Source organism: Bidens hawaiensis, unplaced genomic scaffold (assembly GCF_021521415.1).
Source record: "Bidens hawaiensis isolate Kalapana, Puna unplaced genomic scaffold, B.hawaiensis_p1.1 tig00419641_1, whole genome shotgun sequence".
Taxonomy (NCBI): Eukaryota; Viridiplantae; Streptophyta; class Magnoliopsida; order Asterales; family Asteraceae; genus Bidens; species Bidens hawaiensis.
This window is the reverse complement of record NW_027504920.1, coordinates 76,383-96,803: the sequence shown is the minus strand read 5'-3', so window position 1 is coordinate 96,803 and position 20,421 is coordinate 76,383. Positions and strand designations below refer to the sequence as shown.

The following is a 20,421-nucleotide window of genomic DNA, read 5'->3' as shown; positions in this document are numbered from 1 at the left end:
TGTACTAAGCTTAGAATATGTGCAGATGGAGACATCCCACATCGGAACAAGGTATAAACAAGCAGCTGGTTATATTGACCACGAGGAGGAGAATAGGCACGACCTTACTTGAACAGGATCTGTTCTATAGGCTCGTACTTCTGTATTCTTGATTCCTAAGAAGACAGAAACCCATGTCTGGCTGATGAGCTAGCACCGTGTGACGAGAGCGTGATTAACAGTCTCATGGTCTTGACCATGGCTCGGTAGAGGATCGTTGCTGGCTCATCTGATGGGTAAGGCATGGTCTCACGGTTGTCTGACAGACAAAATTCTTTTTTTAGATGAAATGCTTAACGCTTTTGCTGAACTCATATGGAAAAGGGGACCAGCTTATACCAAATGCAGGATGAAATGCCTCAAGGGCACTGTTTTCTCCCATAATTATGTTATGAAGCCTCTAAAGTTACATGTAAAATAGAAGATGCATAGTTTGTGTTCCATAATATGCCCAAACGAGATTAGGCTTCCTTTATTGCAGAAGGCTTTTGAGCATTATTATTTTTTACATTGACAAATACTACAAAAACACACGCGAACAAGTTCTGAACAGCTTGCACCATACAGAAATTCTTCTGAAATATAAAATTAGGAAATGACCAAGAACACAAGCGGAAACAATCAGGTATTTATGTTTATTGACATTCTAAGGGTACGTATACAACAACAGTAAATTCATAATCACTTTTAAGGTATACAACAAATGTAGATCGTTGTCCAATCAAAAAAATGAACAAAAATGCACACGAACTTCAATTATTTGGCCCTTTTCTTGGCTTCACTATACAAAATCACCCCCAGCACCGTCAACAAATAACCGAGTATCCCCGTCACGGACACAGGATTCTTAAATATCATAATCGAGATAACAACCGCCACTGCTCCTTTTGCATTTCCCAAAACCTAGTAATCACAGTTTCACACCAACAAAAAGTTAATATCATGAACTTAGAAACAAATGATAATTAAAAACATGTGAGAATAAATATATAAATACCTGAAGAGTTAAAGCACTTGTGTGCTTGGTAACCAAGAAATTTGTCAAATTGACAAGATAAGCTAAACCGGAATTGAAGATTAAATACCAAACAATATTAACATCTTTCCTAGAATCGTTATCCCAACCACATTATCTTCCATTATCAATGCTGCGGGAAGCAATATCACAACTGCTACAGGTGCCATGTATAGCAAATAATTTACCCCACTAGCAATAACAACACCAGTAACAACAGGAACAAGAGTGACATAGGTCAACCAGGCCTCCTTCTTCATAGTCATAACATACGCAAACACCGCAGTGAAGAACGCACCGCCTGCGTAAACGAAACAGGCAAGTACCTCAGCGAGACATTCCCGCTGACGACAGACGCGCAAAAGACCAGGCTGAGAGCGGAGTTCTTAAGGAACTGAAGCCTAGACCTAAGCATCTGCAAGGGGACGGTCTTAAGCCAGACAATGGCGATGTAACTGAGCAGGCGGTCATGTGGCACATGGTGAGGAAGCCGTAGTTGGATAGTAAGTATTTGTTGAGTAATAAGACTCCAATGTTGGATGCGTACCATGATGACACCAGTCCCAGGGTGAACCACTGGCTTCCTTTCATCAAATAATTGGTTGGGAATTCAATTGGAGGTCAATTTGGTAAGGGTTTTGGATGGATCTGAAGTCAATTTTGATTGATGAAGGCCAGTGAGGTTGACCTGGTAACGGTAACAAAGATGCACAGTATGCTTCCAAGGTAAACTTTGCTTATGTTTATCCGTTTAGATTATTAGATGGTTAGTTTTTATAGAAGATAATTATAACAATAATATAACAAGTTTATAAAACATAGTTTTGCACTAGAATTGTACACAATAAATTCACCATGAGGTATACTCCACTCTCATTATTCGCCATATTAACGTCACATCACTTTTTACTCATCACTTAACCATATCATTCAACTTGTGTTGAAGGCTGAATCGCGCAAAATTGTTAAATACGAGAAAGCTTGTTTAGATAATCAACATGTTTTTTTACCATTTGCCTTTGATTCATTTGGTTTTCTGGCTCCAGAGGCTGTGAAATTTTTGAGTAGGGTTCAGCGCGTCGTACACGGAACCTCTTCAGCTTCAAGGTCCTAAAGCTTCGTTTTTAGCAGGATTGCCTTTGCTATTCAAAAGGGGGTTGCAGCGCAGCTTGTTGCCCATTTGCCTGCCACTTTATTGTAATCGTTTTATATTAATGTATCTTATGTTACTATTATTTCAAAAAAAAAAAAACTTATGTTATACTATCATTTGTAATTTTTCACCATTTAATTTATTTATATTATTTAAAAATCAAAAATAACAAAAAGAAAAAAGGGGATCGGGCAAAAAGAACGGGGAGGACTCGGTGACAGGCGCTAGTGAAGTAAAGGAGACGGGGTGATGTTGAGTGAGCTCCTTCTCCTCATTTTTGTCCGCATAAGATATTATTATTATCATCCATTCCTTAATTACACTCAGACCATGTGTAGTCAAAACGCTCACCTTTAGGTATTTTGCGTCATATGGCCCATTAATTGAGAGTTTTGCAAAAAGTGGTGTAGTGGGCAAAACAGCATAACTCTCTTACAATAATTACATTTATTCCATTCTCCCTCCTCTCCCCACACACAATTTTATCAAAATTCGTGCCACCTTCGCGTTTTGTAGAAAACGCCACCCTCAAAACGCCTAGGGGACGGTGTTCCCGGCGTTATGAAGGAAAACGCTTGGATACCGTCACCACTACGGGTGGTCTCATAACCTTCCAGGTGTCTTTTAACTTTTGAATCATTTAGTTTAAACAAATAAGATTATCATTGAATAATTTAGTTTTAATCATATGTTAATGCATTAATTATTATCCATATAATTAAGAAAATAGATAAAGGTACGTTCAAAGGCTATCAAACCAGTATAATCCGGACATGTTGTTTGGTTTCATACTTTCATATATGCTTTAATAATACCTTTTATTTATATAGTTTGGTTTCATATACATTTTTTAATAATACTTTTGTTTGTGTCTAGCTACTTACTATGCTTTAAAGATAATATAAAAGATTTATAAAACATAACTAATCCCCAAATGCTCGAAAATAATTTTAAATTGTGTTTTTGATGCATGAAAACTACTAAGTTGTTTCTAATAAAAGGTTAGATTACTAGCTATTACTATACCTAACACATTATTGTTAAATAGATAGTAAAGTGTTTCAAAATATCTTCCATTTCATAACAGTAAGCTTCATTATTAAGGATGTTCATATTCATAGATGTTTGTTCTAGGGATGAGATTGGATCGCAACCATATCTATATTTAAAAGTACATATACCAAAACGCAAAAGCAATAAATCTGAGTATCACACCCGTACCCGAATTATGATACGAATACGAGTACGGATACTTCATGTATGGTATTTGTTTTGGTACCACTTTTTTCTTTTTTTTAAAAAAAATATATCCATTAAACTTGATATCGATACTAGTACGGTATCGACAATCAATTATTTATAATACCAAAACCAAAACCGTAACACCATAACCAAAACATAATACCAAAACTAAAAATGAAGCAAATTAACCATAATATAAAATCCATTTGTGGTGGATGTTAATAGTTATTGATTGGAAGAAGAAGAAGAAGAAGAAGAAGAGAAGAGAACTAGTGTTTAATTAGAACCGTTAGTTTTAATATTTTAATATAAATTCCAGAATTCTATAAATTATAAATTGCTGCAAATATAAATTTTCTAAAAATCTAAAATCCAATAAGAAGTTTATTAATATGAACTGGCTTTTGTAATTTATAAATACAGATTGGGTCAAACAATATTCAAACATGAATATGTATGTTCCTAAATATAAAAAACGCCCAGAATACCCTTGCAAGTTATTTGAAATCTGCACTAATAAAAATACCCTTGCAGCCAAATAACCAAATATTGGACCGTATCAAAAGCAAAGGTGACCCGTATTCTGATCTGAATCAACCGAAACAGTTTATTCAAAAACTGCACCTAATGACCTGAAATCAACCTTTAGCCCGTATTATGATCCACGTGCTCCCTCTTCCCATTTTCCAACTCGTTCTGTCCCATAACCTAAAGATAGCATGACATTAGTAGAATGAAAGTTAAAACCTCTAACCCGTTGGAAGCACACAAACATGTTCTAAAATGACAACCAACCAAAAAATTAATAGCTAAATTATTTAAAATCAATATACCTTGGACACGTAAACATCTTAATCAATCAATCAAACAAAGCCAGCCGCGGCCAATGGTATCACCACCGGTCAGTTTCCTATCATTCTAATTCTACGCCGATTAAATTATTACCAAAATCCAATTAATAATCACACAAATCATACCGATCGATCGACTTACTTGTTTCCTTTCACAATCCAGGTTACTGTTTCCGTTTACAGGATTTTAAATTAATATAATATATTGGAACTGGTGGTTTTTTTTAATCTATGGTGACTCGAACCATGGTAACCTAACTAACATTGGATGAGCTTCAACACCAATTAGGGAAGCCTTTACTACTAGTATTATCAACATTGATCACCTCATTAACAATAACACTGTTGAAACTCAACGGATTATTATTACCAACAATCACAATCAAACCACACAACCTGCATCGTCCTCATCATCCATGCTCGATTTCACCAACAAAACCGTTGATCAACTGTGGCAAGATATCAAGAAGGAAGAGGATACTAATAATAATAATAATAGTAGCAGTAGTAACGATAATACGAAACAACCACCGACACTTGGCGAGATGACCTTGGAGGATTTCTTGGCTAAAGCTGGGATTCTTTCACAGGACAAGACTTCAACTGAATCGGTTGAGTTGTCGTCCCAACAGAATTTCAAGCAACAACTGGCACAGTGGATGCAGTATCAAATTCAACCATTTCAGCAGCAGCAGCAGCAGCCTGTGTTCATGCCAGATCATCATCATCCGGATCATCAGATAGTCGGTGACATGGCTTACTCTGAGGCTCAGATGACAGTATCGTCTGATACACCTGGAAGGAAAAGATCTGCTTCTGGAGGAGATCTGTTGGAGAAGACTATTGAAAGGAGACAGAAAAGAATGATTAAGAATCGCGAATCTGCTGCAAGATCAAGAGCAAGGAAACAGGTATCATTTCAAAATATGTGTTCGTTTTTTCTGGGTGATCACATGCTATTTGGTCTTGTTTATGTCAATTTCAGCCAAAAAACATGCCTAATGATGAAAATTTATTTGAAAAGACAAAATACCCTTGCAGCGAGTCAGTTTAAAAGCATCAATGGTGTTTATGTTATTTTACAATATCCGCGCATGTTGTTGGCTGGATTTGGTTATAAACGAAACAAAATGCATAGTTGGGTGGCTTTAATGAAAAAGTTTGAATATTAGGGCGGCCTCTATATATATTATTTCTAAAGTAAAAGAGTAATTGTGGTTTGTAAAAGTTTATAAGATAGTTATATATGGTTGGAATTTGGATAGGCATATACCGAGGCGTTGGAGAACAAAGTGTCACATTTGGAAGAGGAAAACGAAAGACTTAATAGAGAGCAGGTACTATTATTATTATTAAAAAATATTGTTTGCTATTCTACAATGTTCTTCTGAGTTCTGTCAGACTTATGATATCCTTATGTTTTGTATTATAATTAATGTTTTCCTTTCTCCTTTATTATGTTGATTCCAGTCGTTTAGCAGAGAGAGTGAGTAGGTTTACATATACTTCATGACATATAACGTACCTGAACTTTTTTAAAATGGCTCTGTTCTAAAGAATAAAATAGGTCGAAAGGCTGCATGATCATTATCTCTTTGTTGTTTCTGTATGGTTTTAAGGTTACTAATGTTGTATTATGTTCTTTTATAATTGTTTGTGGTCTTGACGCTAATGTTTGTTGGATAAACTAGTTAATTGATGTTTAATGTTATTGTTGATTGTTACTTGGTAATCATCTAAGTGCCAGTAGTTCTCTATGAATATGTTATTGGCTTATTGCTAATATGCATACTGTATGACTTTCTTTAAGGTTTTTGCATATACAGCCTCAATTAATTATAACCGAATTCAGCCATTTTTTCTAGAACTATGGATTAAAATTGCCAACTTTATCTCATTTACAGATTTACTAGAGATATATATATATATATATATATTTTTGTGGATTATTAATAGTATGTATTTTTTTTATTCATATTAAAAACAATAATATAAAAATTTTAAACAAAAGAAGTTTTTGCTGCAAGCCTGTTTGTTTTGACCCATTACTCAACCCACCCCACCTGCTTATTTTGCCTTGTGTGACAAGTTGAGACTGTTTAGCTAACATTATTCAAACCTGGTATTATTTTGTATCAAAAATTTGTTTTTTTTTTGTTAGTCTTTGTTTTTATTAATTATTGTAGTTTCTAATTGCAGGAGGCAGAGAAGGCATTGCCATATGTACCACCCTCTGAGCCAAAGTATCAACTCAGAAGAACAAGTTCAACTAGTTTCTAGCACTCTTCATGTCCATCATTATGTAGAAACCCTGCATTTTTTTAGATCTTTTTAAAGTTATCCTTTAGGGACTTTGGATTTAATATTTATGTTTGCTAGTTTTAGTTTTAAAATTTATTACCTTTTCTTTTTACTATGTATGAGTATCGTTGACTCTTGTAGAGTGTCTTGTATGTACATTTTATTTTATAGTCTATTATAATCTTCTTCATACCCCGGGCTACGGCCTTCACGTGTGGAAGTTTGTGGTGAATCAAGGACAATGTGCCACAAACTGATGAATTTTCAACTGATCGATGATTGTTACTTGTTAAATATGATTTGTCCAAAAATATATCTTCTTTTAATACACTTAATTATACAACCCAGTCTATATCGTTTTTTGAAATTAATGAGACAACAAGGGAAATAGATTCAATTCTATATCCCACATCGGTGCAAGGTGGAAAACAGCAGTGCTTTATATAGACCACAGAGAGAATTGGGCACGATCTTACTTGAACAGGATCTGTTCTATAGGTTCGTACCTCTGTATTCTTGATTCCTAAGAAGACAGAAACCCATGTCTAGTTGATGAGCTATGACCGTGTGACCAGAGCTCTGATTAACAGAGCTTCATGGTCTTGACCATGGCTTAGTAGAGGATCGCTGCCGGCTCATCTGATAGGTCTTCGCACCGTCTCACGGTTGTCTGACAGACAAATTCTTTTTTCGGATGAAATACCTATAGTTAAGGATGTCGCTGCGTTCATTGCACCGTATCAAAAGCTTAATGCTTTACCTGAACACGTGGAAAACGTGTTATACCAAATGAAAAACGTATTGTTTTTTTTCCCCATAAATACGTTTGAATGAAGTTACATGTAAAATAGAATATGCATAATTTTTATTTGATAAAATGCCCAACACAAGATTAGCCTTCCATTAAACCAAACCAGTACGTATGCTTCACTGATAGACAATTCAAGATACTTTTTGTTAGTTTTATGCTAAAAGCGAGAAGAACAAGCAATGAAATGTGGTTTTATTTTTTATTGAACACATGTTAAGCATATTTTAGTTTAATACATGATAGATAGTAACTAAAGAGTCTCACAACTTGTCACTTGTAATCTCTTAAGTGGATTTTCAAAACTTGCATTTTGTTCCAATTGATTTTTTCGAAGGCAGGCTTCAGTGTTCAAGATCAATGAAAAAAATACGAAGATTGTTTAAGTTAAAGAACAAAGGTCATTAAGTTAGATTGACTCTAGAAAAAAATTGAGTTAGGTTTGTAGGGTCTATGTTAATGACTGAAGAACGATTCCGTAATGCAAGAGGTTCATGTTAAACACAAGGTCATGTTTTTTCAAAACGAGACATTGTTGAATGATTAAAGGCCCTGTTATTTTTATTGTGTGTTTTTTACTTAGTAATGATCATATATATTTCTTATTATAATATTGCAAAAAATTTGGTCGTTAGAAATCTGAACACCGGGAAAAAAGACTAAAATCCTTGGTCCATTACTGCGCGCCCACTCGAGAGAGTGTGAAGTTGGATGGGCATTCGCCATTAGTGATGAAACCAACAAAAGCGGTAGGAGTGAGCAATAACCCAATCGTTAACCGAAACCTAACCGAAAACCGACGAAACCGAACCAATATAACCGAAAACCAAAATTAACCGAACCGAACTCTTCATTTTTTTTAATACTTTCAAGCCTTTTTTCCTCTATTTCATGTTTTTTTCCAAATAAACATGATACTTCTTTCATTATATAGAAACATAGATATTACATCAACATAGCAGGTAGGCGGGCAACAAGCTGCGCCGCCACCCCTTTCTGAATTGCAAACCCTAACCTGCTAAAGACATACCCCTGCCCCTTTGGAGTCGACACATTGCTATGCACAACCTGTTGGACCCTGGTTAGGAAACGGATAGCTTCCGGTGCCAATGAGCCAAAGGTATCAAAAGCCAGAGGGACAAAAACATGTTGGTTCTCGCTTTAGCATGTTTCCCCACCTTCTTCGTTTCAGCCCTTTTCATTGCTTGCCCAGCTACAAACCCATTATCCCTCAAACCAGCTAAGGGAGATACCCCTGTGAGGTCAACACAAGCGTGTTTTCCCCCGGCCCAACCAAAGACGAGCAAATCTGCCGGTCGTAGAGTGGATCTCCCTTCCGTGGGGTCTGTAAGGAAGTTTACGGGGGCTTCCTTTTTAGCTGATATCCCGGCTCGCCTTAAGATGTCCCAAAGAACGTCCCGCACCCAATCATGTCGGTATTTGAACCCAGGCATCTCCTTGCAATGAACCGCATGCTCTCCGAATTTATCCAGGCAAGCCTTACGGCAGATCGGACACGTTTCGTCTTCTGGGTACATTGGGACCATCAAACGGTACTTAAGAATGGCCCTATACTCGACCGCAGACATGCTTTGGCCCAAGCCATCAATCGGGATAACGGTCAGAAAATCTTGGGCATGAGGACCTTGTAAGCATTCAATAACCGCCTTCTGTCGGGGGGACAATCCAAAAACTTCTCCCAGGCTCTGAGCGAATTTGCCAAAAAGGGCATTCGCCAAAGTTTTTTGAGGCTTTGGTGGGGCGGTGTCCTTATTAGAGAAACCGCCAATGTCAAAGTCTAGGAGAGCGCCATTTAGGCGTTCCAGGGCCTGCAAGTAGTCTGAGTCCAGGTCGACAACTCCGCTATTCCTTAAGATGTGATTATATAGCTTCCAAGACTGAGCCCTCGACGCTACAAAAGCGTAAACCCCAACATCATGAGCCGAAAGAAGGCCTAAACCCCCCAAGCTCATCGGTAAAGATGCAAGTCGCCACTGAAGATCACCAAAGAACGGGCCTCCACATACAACTATGTCTTCGATGGCTTCTCGAAGCCCCTTATCAAAACAGGATACCGCATCATCCATCATATGGGGGTGGCATGTTCGTAACCCAAAAAGCAACTTAGCAACCCCCATGCAAGACCTAAGTAGGAGGAGTTCGATCTGGGGATCCCTAAGGCAATGTAAGAGTTTCATAAGATCACCGCACGAGATGCTCTCCGCCTCGCCAACTCCTTAATAAAGTAGGGATCTCGACTAACAGCCCCTCCAAGGAGCTTTACCCCTCTCTCTGGTCTACCAATCCCACTAGGGAAGAGCCCATCTTTGACTTTCACCTCATTACACGCTGGCCAAAAAACCTCGGTTTTCTTAATATTAAGTTGCAGCCCCAATGATGGCCCTTCCGAGCTGATAATGTCTAGGGCTTTAGCGACTTCGTTGGCACCACCAATAATAGTCCCATCATCCAAGTACCAAGCATGAAATGGGAGGTTCCAGTCATTTTGTACCTTGAGAACAAGAGGGTGTAATGCTAAGTCAAAGAGGAGGGGCCAATGGGGTCTCCCTGCTGAACCCCAGTAGTAGCCCCTATACAGTCATCACCAACTATATAGAGATAAAATGAGGATGATTACAAAAGAAACCTAATCAGATGATATCTTCTAAACATGATAATAATGTAGTAATAAACACTAAGGTGCTGTTTGTTTTTCAGAGGAAAAATGTCAGAAGACTGAGAAACCACATCTGCCAACATCTGTAGCAGAAGAGGTGGACCAAAACTCTGCAGTCTGTAACAAGAAGATTGTTTGTTTTTTAACATCTGCAGATTGCTAAAATAAGCTGATAATAATAATTTCTCTTTTGTTAGCAAATTAGCAATGGCATGAGTGAAACATACATATTAATTGATCAACAACATTATTAAACAACTTCAATCTGAATCAAAAGAATAACAAATCAATACATAAACTATAAATCAATTAATAAGCATTCAATCTCCATCAGGTACTGTGTTCCGGTAAGTCAACGAAGAAGAAGATGACGTTGACTTCTTCCAATTCAGCACTGGAAGAAACAATTATTATTATTATTATTATTATTATTATTATTATTATTATTATATGTTTCTATTTGGTCCTTACTGTATGAATACAGTCGGAATGCACCAGATGAGGTAGAAAGGCGGCGGCAGGGTTGCAGCGTTGGGGCGGGGGCGCTGAAGCAGTGGAGCGACGGGGTTGCAGCGGTGGGGGAGTAGGGCGGCAGTGGAGCGACGGGGTTCGGTGGGGGAGTTGGGCGGCAGTGGAGAGAGGAGGGGATTAGGGTTTGGGAGTTCTGATGGAATAAGAAGAATGATGGAAAGAAATTGGGTTAGAAGATGTGAGAAGTAGCAATACCAACACTTCTGGGAGAAGAGGGCACGTAGACGTTTTTTAATGAAACGTCTTCGAAAAAACAAACACACTGCAGAGCCCAACGTTTGCGCGCCCTCTTCTCAGTGCAGACAAAAGAGGTGGAGAAGTGCTTCTGAGGAAAAACAAACAGCACCTAATAATATATTATCTCTAATATATATAAAGTTAAAAATGATCATACCTTAGGTCCCTTCACAGACAAAAAGTCACCTTTCATTTCTCTAAAGTGGTGGGACATACGACCTTGTGGATACATCTATAATAGAGAAGCATAATTTCATGATTTATATGGAATATAAAATATGATTAATTTGAAATGATCAATTAAAAGCATAAGAAAGAATTTTAAAGATTTATGAATATATACCTTGATAACCAACTCAAAATATCCACGATCGGAATCCAAAGTGGTTGGCGTGTATGGTTTAATAACCTCTTCACCTTGGCTATCCTTACCCCTAAATTATGAAATTTAAAAAAAGCAAAGTGATTGGTCATCTTTTTTTCATTTTGAACAAACGATCGAAAACAAACAATTAAACGAACGTGGTTTTTTTGTTCATGTTCATTCGTTAAATTAAAGAACATTTTTATGTTCGTTCGTTAATAGTATAATAGAACGGTTCATAAACGTAAACGAACGCAAATGAAACACAGGTGAACGAACATAAACGGACATAACTTAACAAACGCCAATTAAAACTGAAAGTGAACATCAACTTGTTGGGCTTAAAAAATAATAAAATAGACTAAATTGTAATGGATGATATTTTAATTTCATAAAACAAGACTAAATTGTAATACGCTTAAGAAATTTAAATGATATACATGAACATAAACAAACAAATCTAAACTAACGGACGTTCACGAACATGAATGAACGAATGCTCACAAACATAAATGAACAAACAGGACATATGCTCATGTTCGTTTGTTTAAGTAAATGAACAAAAACTTATGTATATCAGTATATGTTCGTTTGTTTATTAAATAAACTGAAAATAAACGAACTTCCCGCCAAACGGTTCATTGAAAGTTTGGTTCGTTACATTGTTTTTTAACAGCTAATTTTTTCCCACATTTTACCCATGTCTCAAGTGAGACTAGAACCTACAACCATTTGGTTGTAAGACATTAGGCATACTTGTAAAAAATGAGTTATACCACACCATTTTTCCAGATCTAAGTAACAATGATACATTTCAACTTTGAGATCAAAATTAATATGCATATGTTACAAGTTAAAAACCAAGATTTTCATTTCTACCACCTGTATAAGGTTCAATGTAATTCTCAATATTTATCAGGGGAGTCGTAAATTTTTGTTAGTTTTTAGTAAGCAAATGACGACATGGTGTATCTATTTTTTCGGCAAGATAAAGTTTCAAGAGTCATATACCTGCAACTAATATGCTGTCCAATAGGAAGTCCCAAAACTGAAGTGGGTGTAGGAAGAGCAAATCTGAATTTGGCCACATTTTGGCTAAGCTGCGTGCGTTTCACAAGTCTGAATTCCCTAAAGTTATCCGGATCTATACACCCTGGTCACAAAAAAAACATTTTATAATCAGATTTTCTGTAGCCGCAATTGATGAACCTAAAGGATAATGGTTCAGAGTGAGTATATCGAACCTTTAGGTTTCTTGGAAAGAAGTAAGAATGCAACAATGGCAACAGCAAAAACAGCAATAACTATCGGGATCTCATTTTGTTCTAGGAAATTCATAGCTCAGCAAAGAATTGAATTTTGCTATGACGATCCGTGATCAATCTTGTCTGAAATATATCATCACAAAAGAGAAGTTGTTGGTACGATAAACATGGACTAATTATAACACCTTCTTCAAATGCTTTAAGTTCTCGGAACAAGAAGCATATAATGCATTAATGATTCTACACTAGTGCAATGTGCACCGAAGGTAATTCTTTTCAGTTTTTACATGTATGTTTGTACGATAACGTGATATGTACAAAAATGCCCCAAGAAACTATAAGTTCTAAGTTGCAAAACATATTACATGTATTCAAGGGATAAAACATGTTTGTAACACTTATGAAGATACACTGATATTTTCGGTTTCATTTGTGTCTAGTGTGCATTGAAACAAATAACTTACAACTTCAAGGAAATGAAACTCTGTAAAAAAACTCGAGAGAAAAGCGATAATCTATATGTGTGAATGTGTATAATGAAATTAGACAATGTGACTAACAATGCTTGTCTATAATAGGTGATTGGCAATAATTTATACATCAAAACACCTGATTCAGGTACACATATATGCCTAGTGTAGTTGAAGAAACACTAAATGATCCCGGCAGATTACGGATAATCTTAGGGTTAAGTAGATGCTTCCCACGAGGGTTAGGTCCGGCAAAGATGGTTATTCTTCTCGACCTGCAAAACAGACACCGTGAGCTCGTCACTGAGAAGGGGGGGGTTCCTCCTTGTGACCACCCTCCGGCATGAGAATCAGACTAGATTGCTCTGAATATAAGTGTATATTTAGAGAAATAGCTAGAGAGAAGATATGATGATGATACCGTTCCAAGGTGTTGGAGTATTTATAATCGAATGTAGGTTTCCAAGCAGGTACGGCCAGCTGTATATAATATTCCTTTTCCACTCTATTATATACCTTGATAACCAACTCAAAATATCCACGATCGGAATCCAAAGTGGTTGGCGTGTATGGTTTAATAACCTCTTCACCTTGGCTATCCTTACCCCTAAATTATGAAATTTAAAAAAAGCAAAGTGATTGGTCATCTCTTTTTCATTTTGAACAAACGATCAAAAACAAACAATTAAACGAACGTGGTTTTTTTGTTCATGTTCATTCGTTAAATTAAAGAACATTTTTATGTTCGTTCGTTAATAGTATAATAGAACGGTTCATAAACGTAAACGAACGCAAATGAAACACAGGTGAACGAACATAAACGGACATAACTTAACAAACGCCAATTAAAACTGAAAGTGAACATCAACTTGTTGGGCTTAAAAAATAATAAAATAGACTAAATTGTAATGGATGATATTTTAATTTCATAAAACAAGACTAAATTGTAATACGCTTAAGAAATTTAAATGATATACATGAACATAAACAAACAAATCTAAACTAACGGACGTTCACGAACATGAATGAACGAATGCTCACAAACATAAATGAACAAACAGGACATATGCTCATGTTCGTTTGTTTAAGTAAATGAACAAAAACTTATGTATATCAGTATATGTTCGTTTGTTTATTAAATAAACTGAAAATAAACGAACTTCCCGCCAAACGGTTCATTGAAAGTTTGGTTCGTTACATTGTTTTTTAACAGCTAATTTTTTCCCACATTTTACCCATGTCTCAAGTGAGACTAGAACCTACAACCATTTGGTTGTAAGACATTAGGCATACTTGTAAAAAATGAGTTATACCACACCATTTTTCCAGATCTAAGTAACAATGATACATTTCAACTTTGAGATCAAAATTAATATGCATATGTTACAAGTTAAAAACCAAGATTTTCATTTCTACCACCTGTATAAGGTTCAATGTAATTCTCAATATTTATCAGGGGAGTCGTAAATTTTTGTTAGTTTTTAGTAAGCAAATGACGACATGGTGTATCTATTTTTTCGGCAAGATAAAGTTTCAAGAGTCATATACCTGCAACTAATATGCTGTCCAATAGGAAGTCCCAAAACTGAAGTGGGTGTAGGAAGAGCAAATCTGAATTTGGCCACATTTTGGCTAAGCTGCGTGCGTTTCACAAGTCTGAATTCCCTAAAGTTATCCGGATCTATACACCCTGGTCACAAAAAAAACATTTTATAATCAGATTTTCTGTAGCCGCAATTGATGAACCTAAAGGATAATGGTTCAGAGTGAGTATATCGAACCTTTAGGTTTCTTGGAAAGAAGTAAGAATGCAACAATGGCAACAGCAAAAACAGCAATAACTATCGGGATCTCATTTTGTTCTAGGAAATTCATAGCTCAGCAAAGAATTGAATTTTGCTATGACGATCCGTGATCAATCTTGTCTGAAATATATCATCACAAAAGAGAAGTTGTTGGTACGATAAACATGGACTAATTATAACACCTTCTTCAAATGCTTTAAGTTCTCGGAACAAGAAGCATATAATGCATTAATGATTCTACACTAGTGCAATGTGCACCGAAGGTAATTCTTTTCAGTTTTTACATGTATGTTTGTACGATAACGTGATATGTACAAAAATGCCCCAAGAAACTATAAGTTCTAAGTTGCAAAACATATTACATGTATTCAAGGGATAAAACATGTTTGTAACACTTATGAAGATACACTGATATTTTCGGTTTCATTTGTGTCTAGTGTGCATTGAAACAAATAACTTACAACTTCAAGGAAATGAAACTCTGTAAAAAAACTCGAGAGAAAAGCGATAATCTATATGTGTGAATGTGTATAATGAAATTAGACAATGTGACTAACAATGCTTGTCTATAATAGGTGATTGGCAATAATTTATACATCAAAACACCTGATTCAGGTACACATATATGCCTAGTGTAGTTGAAGAAACACTAAATGATCCCGGCAGATTACGGATAATCTTAGGGTTAAGTAGATGCTTCCCACGAGGGTTAGGTCCGGCAAAGATGGTTATTCTTCTCGACCTGCAAAACAGACACCGTGAGCTCGTCACTGAGAAGGGGGGGTTCCTCCTTGTGACCACCCTCCGGCATGAGAATCAGACTAGATTGCTCTGAATATAAGTGTATATTTAGAGAAATAGCTAGAGAGAAGATATGATGATGATACCGTTCCAAGGTGTTGGAGTATTTATAATCGAATGTAGGTTTCCAAGCAGGTACGGCCAGCTGTATATAATATTCCTTTTCCACTAACTACAGGCTACGTACGTGCCACGATGGGAGTTGGTGGGTAGGCAGCGGCTGATAGTGACATTTTGTACTGGAGCGTGCTCCTCCTCGTACTATTGTCGGTGAGCTGTCACCCTGTGATTGGTTCATGGGCTGCTTTTGTCAGATCTTGTCTATTTTGTCCATACCTTGGCAGGTATAGTACAAAAGATCTTCCAGAAGCGTACGGACTGGCTCTTTTGGGCGGGAATATTCCCGCCTTGCTCATTCTTTCCTCAGGTGACATTGCTGAAGTATGAGTTAGTGCCTTATGCGTGTAGCCTTACTGTTAGTGCGGGTAGCCTTCCTTCTTGGCTTGTACCCACAGCCGCGGGAACAGGTAGGGTACTGTACCAAGGGAGGCTTTCCTGCGGGAACAGCTGGCTTACTGCGTGTAAGGTCTTCATCTCTGAGCATGGTGGGTCCTGCGGAACCAGCTGGTCTTTGCGTAGATGTACCTCTTCAAGGTGTGTCTTGCGGGTCCAACTGGGCTTTGCGGGACCTACCTCTTCAAGTCCCCCCAGTCCATTGTTCTTCTCATGAATTGTTAATGAGGTGAACTTTTGGACTTTAAGCAAGGGGTTTTAAAGAGGGGTTTTTGTTTATTTTTAAGGTTTTCCGTGGGGATTCTTCCCGCAGTTTTCCTAATGTCACTTGCAGAAATTCCCGACTTTTCTGCCTGATCTTTGGTTATGATGCGGGTAGGTGTTTAACCTCTTCGCAAGTCGGGAGCGTTGAGTTTCACTTGTATAGATTCTTCACGAGGTTTTGGTAGTTTTGGACATAGTGATCAGTTATGTTAAACCACCAATTCCACCTTGAAGCTTCAAACAATCTAGTTCTCAACATTCCCGCCATGTGGAGGTGTTATTTCTCTTTCCGCAAGCATGGCCCATAAGATCCTTCTTGGGTTCAATTCCCTGCAAGTGCTGAGTATGTGAAGGGTTTCGCCTTGACACTGTACCCGCACTTGTCTTATGGTTCCTTGTTTTCCAAGGTATCTTGGCTTCAATTCCCTGCAAGTGCTAAGTATGTAAAGGGTTTCGCCTTGACACTGTATCCGCACTTGTCTTATGGTTTCTTGTTTTCCATGTTAAGGGGGTATATTCCCTCTTATTTTTGAATCTTTTTGAATCTTTCTGAAATTCAAAGAGTTGGTGAAAGGATAAGGACAGTCCAAACAGCTAAAGGGACGTTGGCGTCTTCTGACGGTTTCAGGACGTGCAGGAATTTATGACGACGTGACAGTATGTGGTCAATCAGGACTCTTTTTCAGGCGCGTGGGCGCGAGTTTCATGTCACGCGCCATCCTGACACCTGTTGCCAGCTTGCTTTATCCACACGTGTCACCGTTTCATTTCACCTGCGCTCTCTCTCTCATTCGCATTAAATTCATCGCATTCATTGCGATGAGTATATAAGGGGGGAGAGGGTGTATCTCATTCCATACTTTCACTTCACTCTTCTTCTTCTAAGCGATTTCCGGCGAATACTCTAACTTTTCCGTCGAGCATTCTCCTGAAATCGCTCTCTTTAACATCTAAAAAATGTCTTCTTTTACACATGATCCCGAGGTTAACGTCGAGGAGTCCGATGTATACCTCGAGAACCCGACTTCCACGTCTGATAAGAACGATAAGAGTACTGCTGGCGAGTGCCAGTGTACTCTTTCTGTCTATTTATACCAGTATATCGTCAAGAAGTTCATGCTCGATCTTTACGAGCCTGAGTTTCCGGAGCCCCACCAGACGGTGTATGATGCCCCTAAGGGCAAGATAGGGGTTTATGCCTCATTCTTCATATATGGGAATCTCAGATTCCCATTAACGAAGTTCGTATACCGTGTTTTGGAGAAACACGGTGTGCATTTGACGGAGGTGCACCCGATGGCGATTGCTAAAGTTCGCCACTTCGAATGGTGTGCCGTATTCTGGGCATCGAGCCCCGCGTCGACCGCTTGATGACCTTCTACTCCTGGAGGTGCATCCAGGGTTGGTATACCCTGGTCACTCGGATCAAGGGGTTGAAGATCTGCGCTACCGAGCGCAGTCTTCGGTCTTGGAAGCGGGAGTTTTTTTACATCTCCGCTCGCGTCGTCCCCATCGTGATGACGTTCAAGAACGGGAGGGCGCTCCCTAACCTTCACGCTTCCAATTACCAGGAGGCGGAATGGTTCGCCAAGATCTCCCAGATCCAGACTCCGGTTTATCGCTTCGCGGAGTCTGGAATGGTGATGCTCGGGATGAGCCGCGTGTGGAAGGATGCCGGGTCTGGGACGCCGCAAATACCCATCGTCCTTGAATACGGTTTGAGCTCTAATCCTTACGGTATGCTCCATTTTTTGTGTTGGTTTAGGGTTTTTCTACTAACACTGTTATCTTTTCTTATTTCAGAAGGGAACGACTTACAATCGCTCCTGCATCCGCGGGAGACTGGTGGTCCCGCACGGTTGGGTACTCGTGATCTTGACGAGAACGAGTTGCCCATCTTGGAGCAAACTGCGGATAGGTTCGTAGAAGTCTATCCGGCAGGTCATGAGATCCTAAGCGCCACTCGGCCAGGTAATAAGTTATTCAATCCTCGTCCTCTTCATGCTCAAACTTCTGCTGGAATTCCTCTGATTTTGTCATCTTCTGATGAGGAATCCGCAGATGGACCCGTTGTGAGGAAGAAGGCTGCTGGCGGGAAGGGCAAGGCGAAGGTCGCTTCCGTCGTCGACCTGGGGAATCAGTCGGATTCCGAGACTGAGAGTGAGGAGGCGGCGGGGGACCTTGGTGGTGGCGAGACCATTGTCTCGGAGGTTGAGACGGCTGTCACCTCCGAGCAACCAAGCGTTGCGACGGTGACTGGCGTGAAGAGGCCAGTTCCATCGGGTTCGTCTCCGCCCGTCAGGTCTTTCAAGATTAAGAAAACCCGTAAGTATAATTTTTTACCTTTCCCGCATTTCTTTTCGCCATTGTTTTTAATATTTTGTTCTTTATGCAGGAGTGGAGTTATCTGCTTTTCAGAGCGGTGCGGGAGGAAGCAGTTCAGGACCCACGACGATAAGTTTGGTCAACCTATCCGAGGCGATGACCCAGGCGGCTGCGCCTGTTTCCGGTGCTGGTTCAGTTGCCCCTACTGTTGAGGCAACTGTTCCAGTTATGACTTTATCTCCGCCGGCCGTCAGTGCTATCTTTACCACATCCTTCACTGGGCCGGCAGTGACTTTTTCTGCAAGCTCATCCGCAGCGGCGACCACGGTTGTGAGTTCATCTCCAATGAGTTCACCTCCGATGGTCTCTACCACGGTGGCTTCTACCATGCCCCCTCCGGTGTCAGCGACTACCTCGTCCATGGCCGGTTCTTCAGGTATGTTTGGGGTTGGGACCTCTAGCCAATCTTTGCCTCCTTCCCATCTCCTTGACCTCTTGGATGGATATCCCTTAGGTTCGGGTGACGGGTTCGGCGGCTACCGGCCTGTTATCGACCATACAGGTGCGTGGGGTTATTTGGGCCTATTACCCATTTTTGTCATTTTTTTCCTAACTGTTTTTTGTTTTTGCAGTTTCGGATTCCAATGAGGTGTACGCTCCACGGTGGAATATCCGCCGGGGAACAACCCTCCGAACGGCTGCGGACTGCGTCGACTGGGCGCGCCATGCCGCCCCAAGCGGTGCGTTGGGGGAGGCAATGGCCAGCTACCAGGAGGGTAGGCTGTCTAATGAGCTCCGAATCCTCCTTGCCCGGATGCAGCCGCGCGTCGAGCTACTTTTTCGTGAAAACGACAAGTTAAAGACTGCGCATAGCCTGGAAGTGGCTCAGGCGCGAGCATTGCGGAAGGAGAACAAGAGGCTTGCTGCTACCACCGCGGAGAAGGAGAAGGCCTTCAAGGACCTTGAGGTCGAGATTCAGGCCAGGCATGAGGCCCGTTCCAAGGCTACCCAAGCTGTTAACGAACAGCTTAGGTTGGCCAAGGAAACTGCGCGTAATGCGACCGAGAGGGCCACCAAAGCTGAAGCCGTTGCTGAGCCTCTGCGCACTGAGAACGAAGAGCTCAAAGCCAAACTAGAGAAGCTTCAGCAGGCTCATGATGCTTTGGCTTTAGAAGATGCCAAGAAGCTCCAAGAGCTCCTGGATCAGAAGGGTATGCTTGATCGCACTGAGCGTAAGCTCAAGGGCGTTGAAGAGGTTGCTGCTAAGGATGTGTTGCTTGCCAACCTCAACAAGAATGAAGCCGAACGCGCCCGCGATCAAGCTCAAGCTACCCTCCAAGAAGCTCTGATCACTAAGGAATGGCTTCTACGAGAAGGTTGCCGCAGGTACGCGTAGCTCCATAAATTCTTTACGCTTTTTTTTATACTTAGAAAAGTTCCTTTATATATACTTTTTTTTGTAGGTTGTGCATCGGATTTTCGCGAACACATCTTATGACGATGCCATGAGTGCAGCCCTCAACGCTTCTCATGAGGATGGGGAGAAAGCTGGTTTCCTGCTTGGTCTAGGATTTGCAGAGAAGGGCATCCCGCCTTCCAAATTTCCTTTACACGATGTAGACACTGAAGCTGCCTACGACCAAGCTGTGAACCAGTATGCTGCCTTCCCGCATCCGGTTGTGGAGAAGGTGAACGAAATTGCGGCTGCTGATGACGGGCTAGCTGTTCTCAAGGCTTTCCTCGAACCGCCGCAGACAACT

At 39.6% G+C, this 20,421-nt stretch overlaps 3 protein-coding genes, 2 non-coding genes and 1 pseudogene across 6 annotated transcripts; 3 read left to right on the top strand and 3 right to left on the bottom strand.

Moving 5' to 3' along the window:
• Nucleotides 1-98: 98 nt before the first annotated feature.
• LOC143609461 (small nucleolar RNA U3) lies at nucleotides 99-308 on the top strand. The gene has a single exon (XR_013149423.1). It is a non-coding gene; the product is annotated as a small nucleolar RNA U3 (small nucleolar RNA).
• Nucleotides 309-401: 93 nt separating this feature from the next.
• LOC143609442 (putative sugar phosphate/phosphate translocator At5g05820) lies at nucleotides 402-1,678 on the bottom strand (annotated as a pseudogene). Its single transcript, XR_013149421.1, has 2 exons — nucleotides 1,037-1,678; nucleotides 402-942 (listed from the first exon to the last, which is right to left on the bottom strand). The product of XR_013149421.1 is annotated as a putative sugar phosphate/phosphate translocator At5g05820 (transcript).
• A 2,988-nt stretch (nucleotides 1,679-4,666) lies between these two features.
• On the top strand, nucleotides 4,667-6,836 carry LOC143609447 (ABSCISIC ACID-INSENSITIVE 5-like protein 2). The gene is made up of 3 exons (XM_077084200.1): nucleotides 4,667-5,211; nucleotides 5,566-5,637; nucleotides 6,500-6,836. Exons 1-3 carry the CDS (start codon nucleotides 4,717-4,719, stop codon nucleotides 6,578-6,580), a joined length of 648 nt encoding a protein of 215 aa, XP_076940315.1. The 5' UTR covers nucleotides 4,667-4,716; the 3' UTR covers nucleotides 6,581-6,836.
• Nucleotides 6,837-7,067: 231 nt separating this feature from the next.
• LOC143609460 (small nucleolar RNA U3) lies at nucleotides 7,068-7,281 on the top strand. Its single transcript, XR_013149422.1, has one exon. It is a non-coding gene; the product is annotated as a small nucleolar RNA U3 (small nucleolar RNA).
• A 3,724-nt stretch (nucleotides 7,282-11,005) lies between these two features.
• On the bottom strand, nucleotides 11,006-12,630 carry LOC143609456 (NADH--cytochrome b5 reductase 1-like). Its single transcript, XM_077084208.1, has 4 exons — nucleotides 12,463-12,630; nucleotides 12,230-12,371; nucleotides 11,198-11,288; nucleotides 11,006-11,086 (listed from the first exon to the last, which is right to left on the bottom strand). Exons 1-4 carry the CDS (start codon nucleotides 12,554-12,556, stop codon nucleotides 11,006-11,008), a joined length of 408 nt encoding a protein of 135 aa, XP_076940323.1. The 5' UTR covers nucleotides 12,557-12,630.
• A 251-nt stretch (nucleotides 12,631-12,881) lies between these two features.
• LOC143609454 (NADH--cytochrome b5 reductase 1-like) lies at nucleotides 12,882-14,828 on the bottom strand. The gene is made up of 4 exons (XM_077084207.1): nucleotides 14,735-14,828; nucleotides 14,502-14,643; nucleotides 13,470-13,560; nucleotides 12,882-12,998 (listed from the first exon to the last, which is right to left on the bottom strand). Exons 1-4 carry the CDS (start codon nucleotides 14,826-14,828, stop codon nucleotides 12,882-12,884), a joined length of 444 nt encoding a protein of 147 aa, XP_076940322.1.
• Between the last annotated feature and the right edge of the window lie 5,593 nt (nucleotides 14,829-20,421).

Excerpts from the sequence above, each read along its gene's own strand:
- LOC143609454 (XM_077084207.1), bottom strand. The coding sequence starts at position 14,828 with ATGAATTTCCTAGAACAAAATGAGATCCCGATAGTTATTGCTGTTTTT. Across the intron at positions 14,644-14,734 it reads TCTTTCCAAGAAACCTAAAG|GGTGTATAGATCCGGATAAC; the intron begins GTTCGATATACT and ends TTTTGTGACCAG. Across the intron at positions 12,999-13,469 it reads ATTTTGAGTTGGTTATCAAG|ATTATCGCTTTTCTCTCGAG; the intron begins GTATATAATAGA and ends TCACACATATAG.
- LOC143609456 (XM_077084208.1), bottom strand. The coding sequence starts at position 12,556 with ATGAATTTCCTAGAACAAAATGAGATCCCGATAGTTATTGCTGTTTTT. Across the intron at positions 12,372-12,462 it reads TCTTTCCAAGAAACCTAAAG|GGTGTATAGATCCGGATAAC; the intron begins GTTCGATATACT and ends TTTTGTGACCAG. Across the intron at positions 11,087-11,197 it reads ATTTTGAGTTGGTTATCAAG|ATGTATCCACAAGGTCGTAT; the intron begins GTATATATTCAT and ends TCTCTATTATAG.
- LOC143609447 (XM_077084200.1), top strand. The coding sequence starts at position 4,717 with ATGCTCGATTTCACCAACAAAACCGTTGATCAACTGTGGCAAGATATC. Across the intron at positions 5,212-5,565 it reads GATCAAGAGCAAGGAAACAG|GCATATACCGAGGCGTTGGA; the intron begins GTATCATTTCAA and ends GAATTTGGATAG. Across the intron at positions 5,638-6,499 it reads AAAGACTTAATAGAGAGCAG|GAGGCAGAGAAGGCATTGCC; the intron begins GTACTATTATTA and ends TTCTAATTGCAG.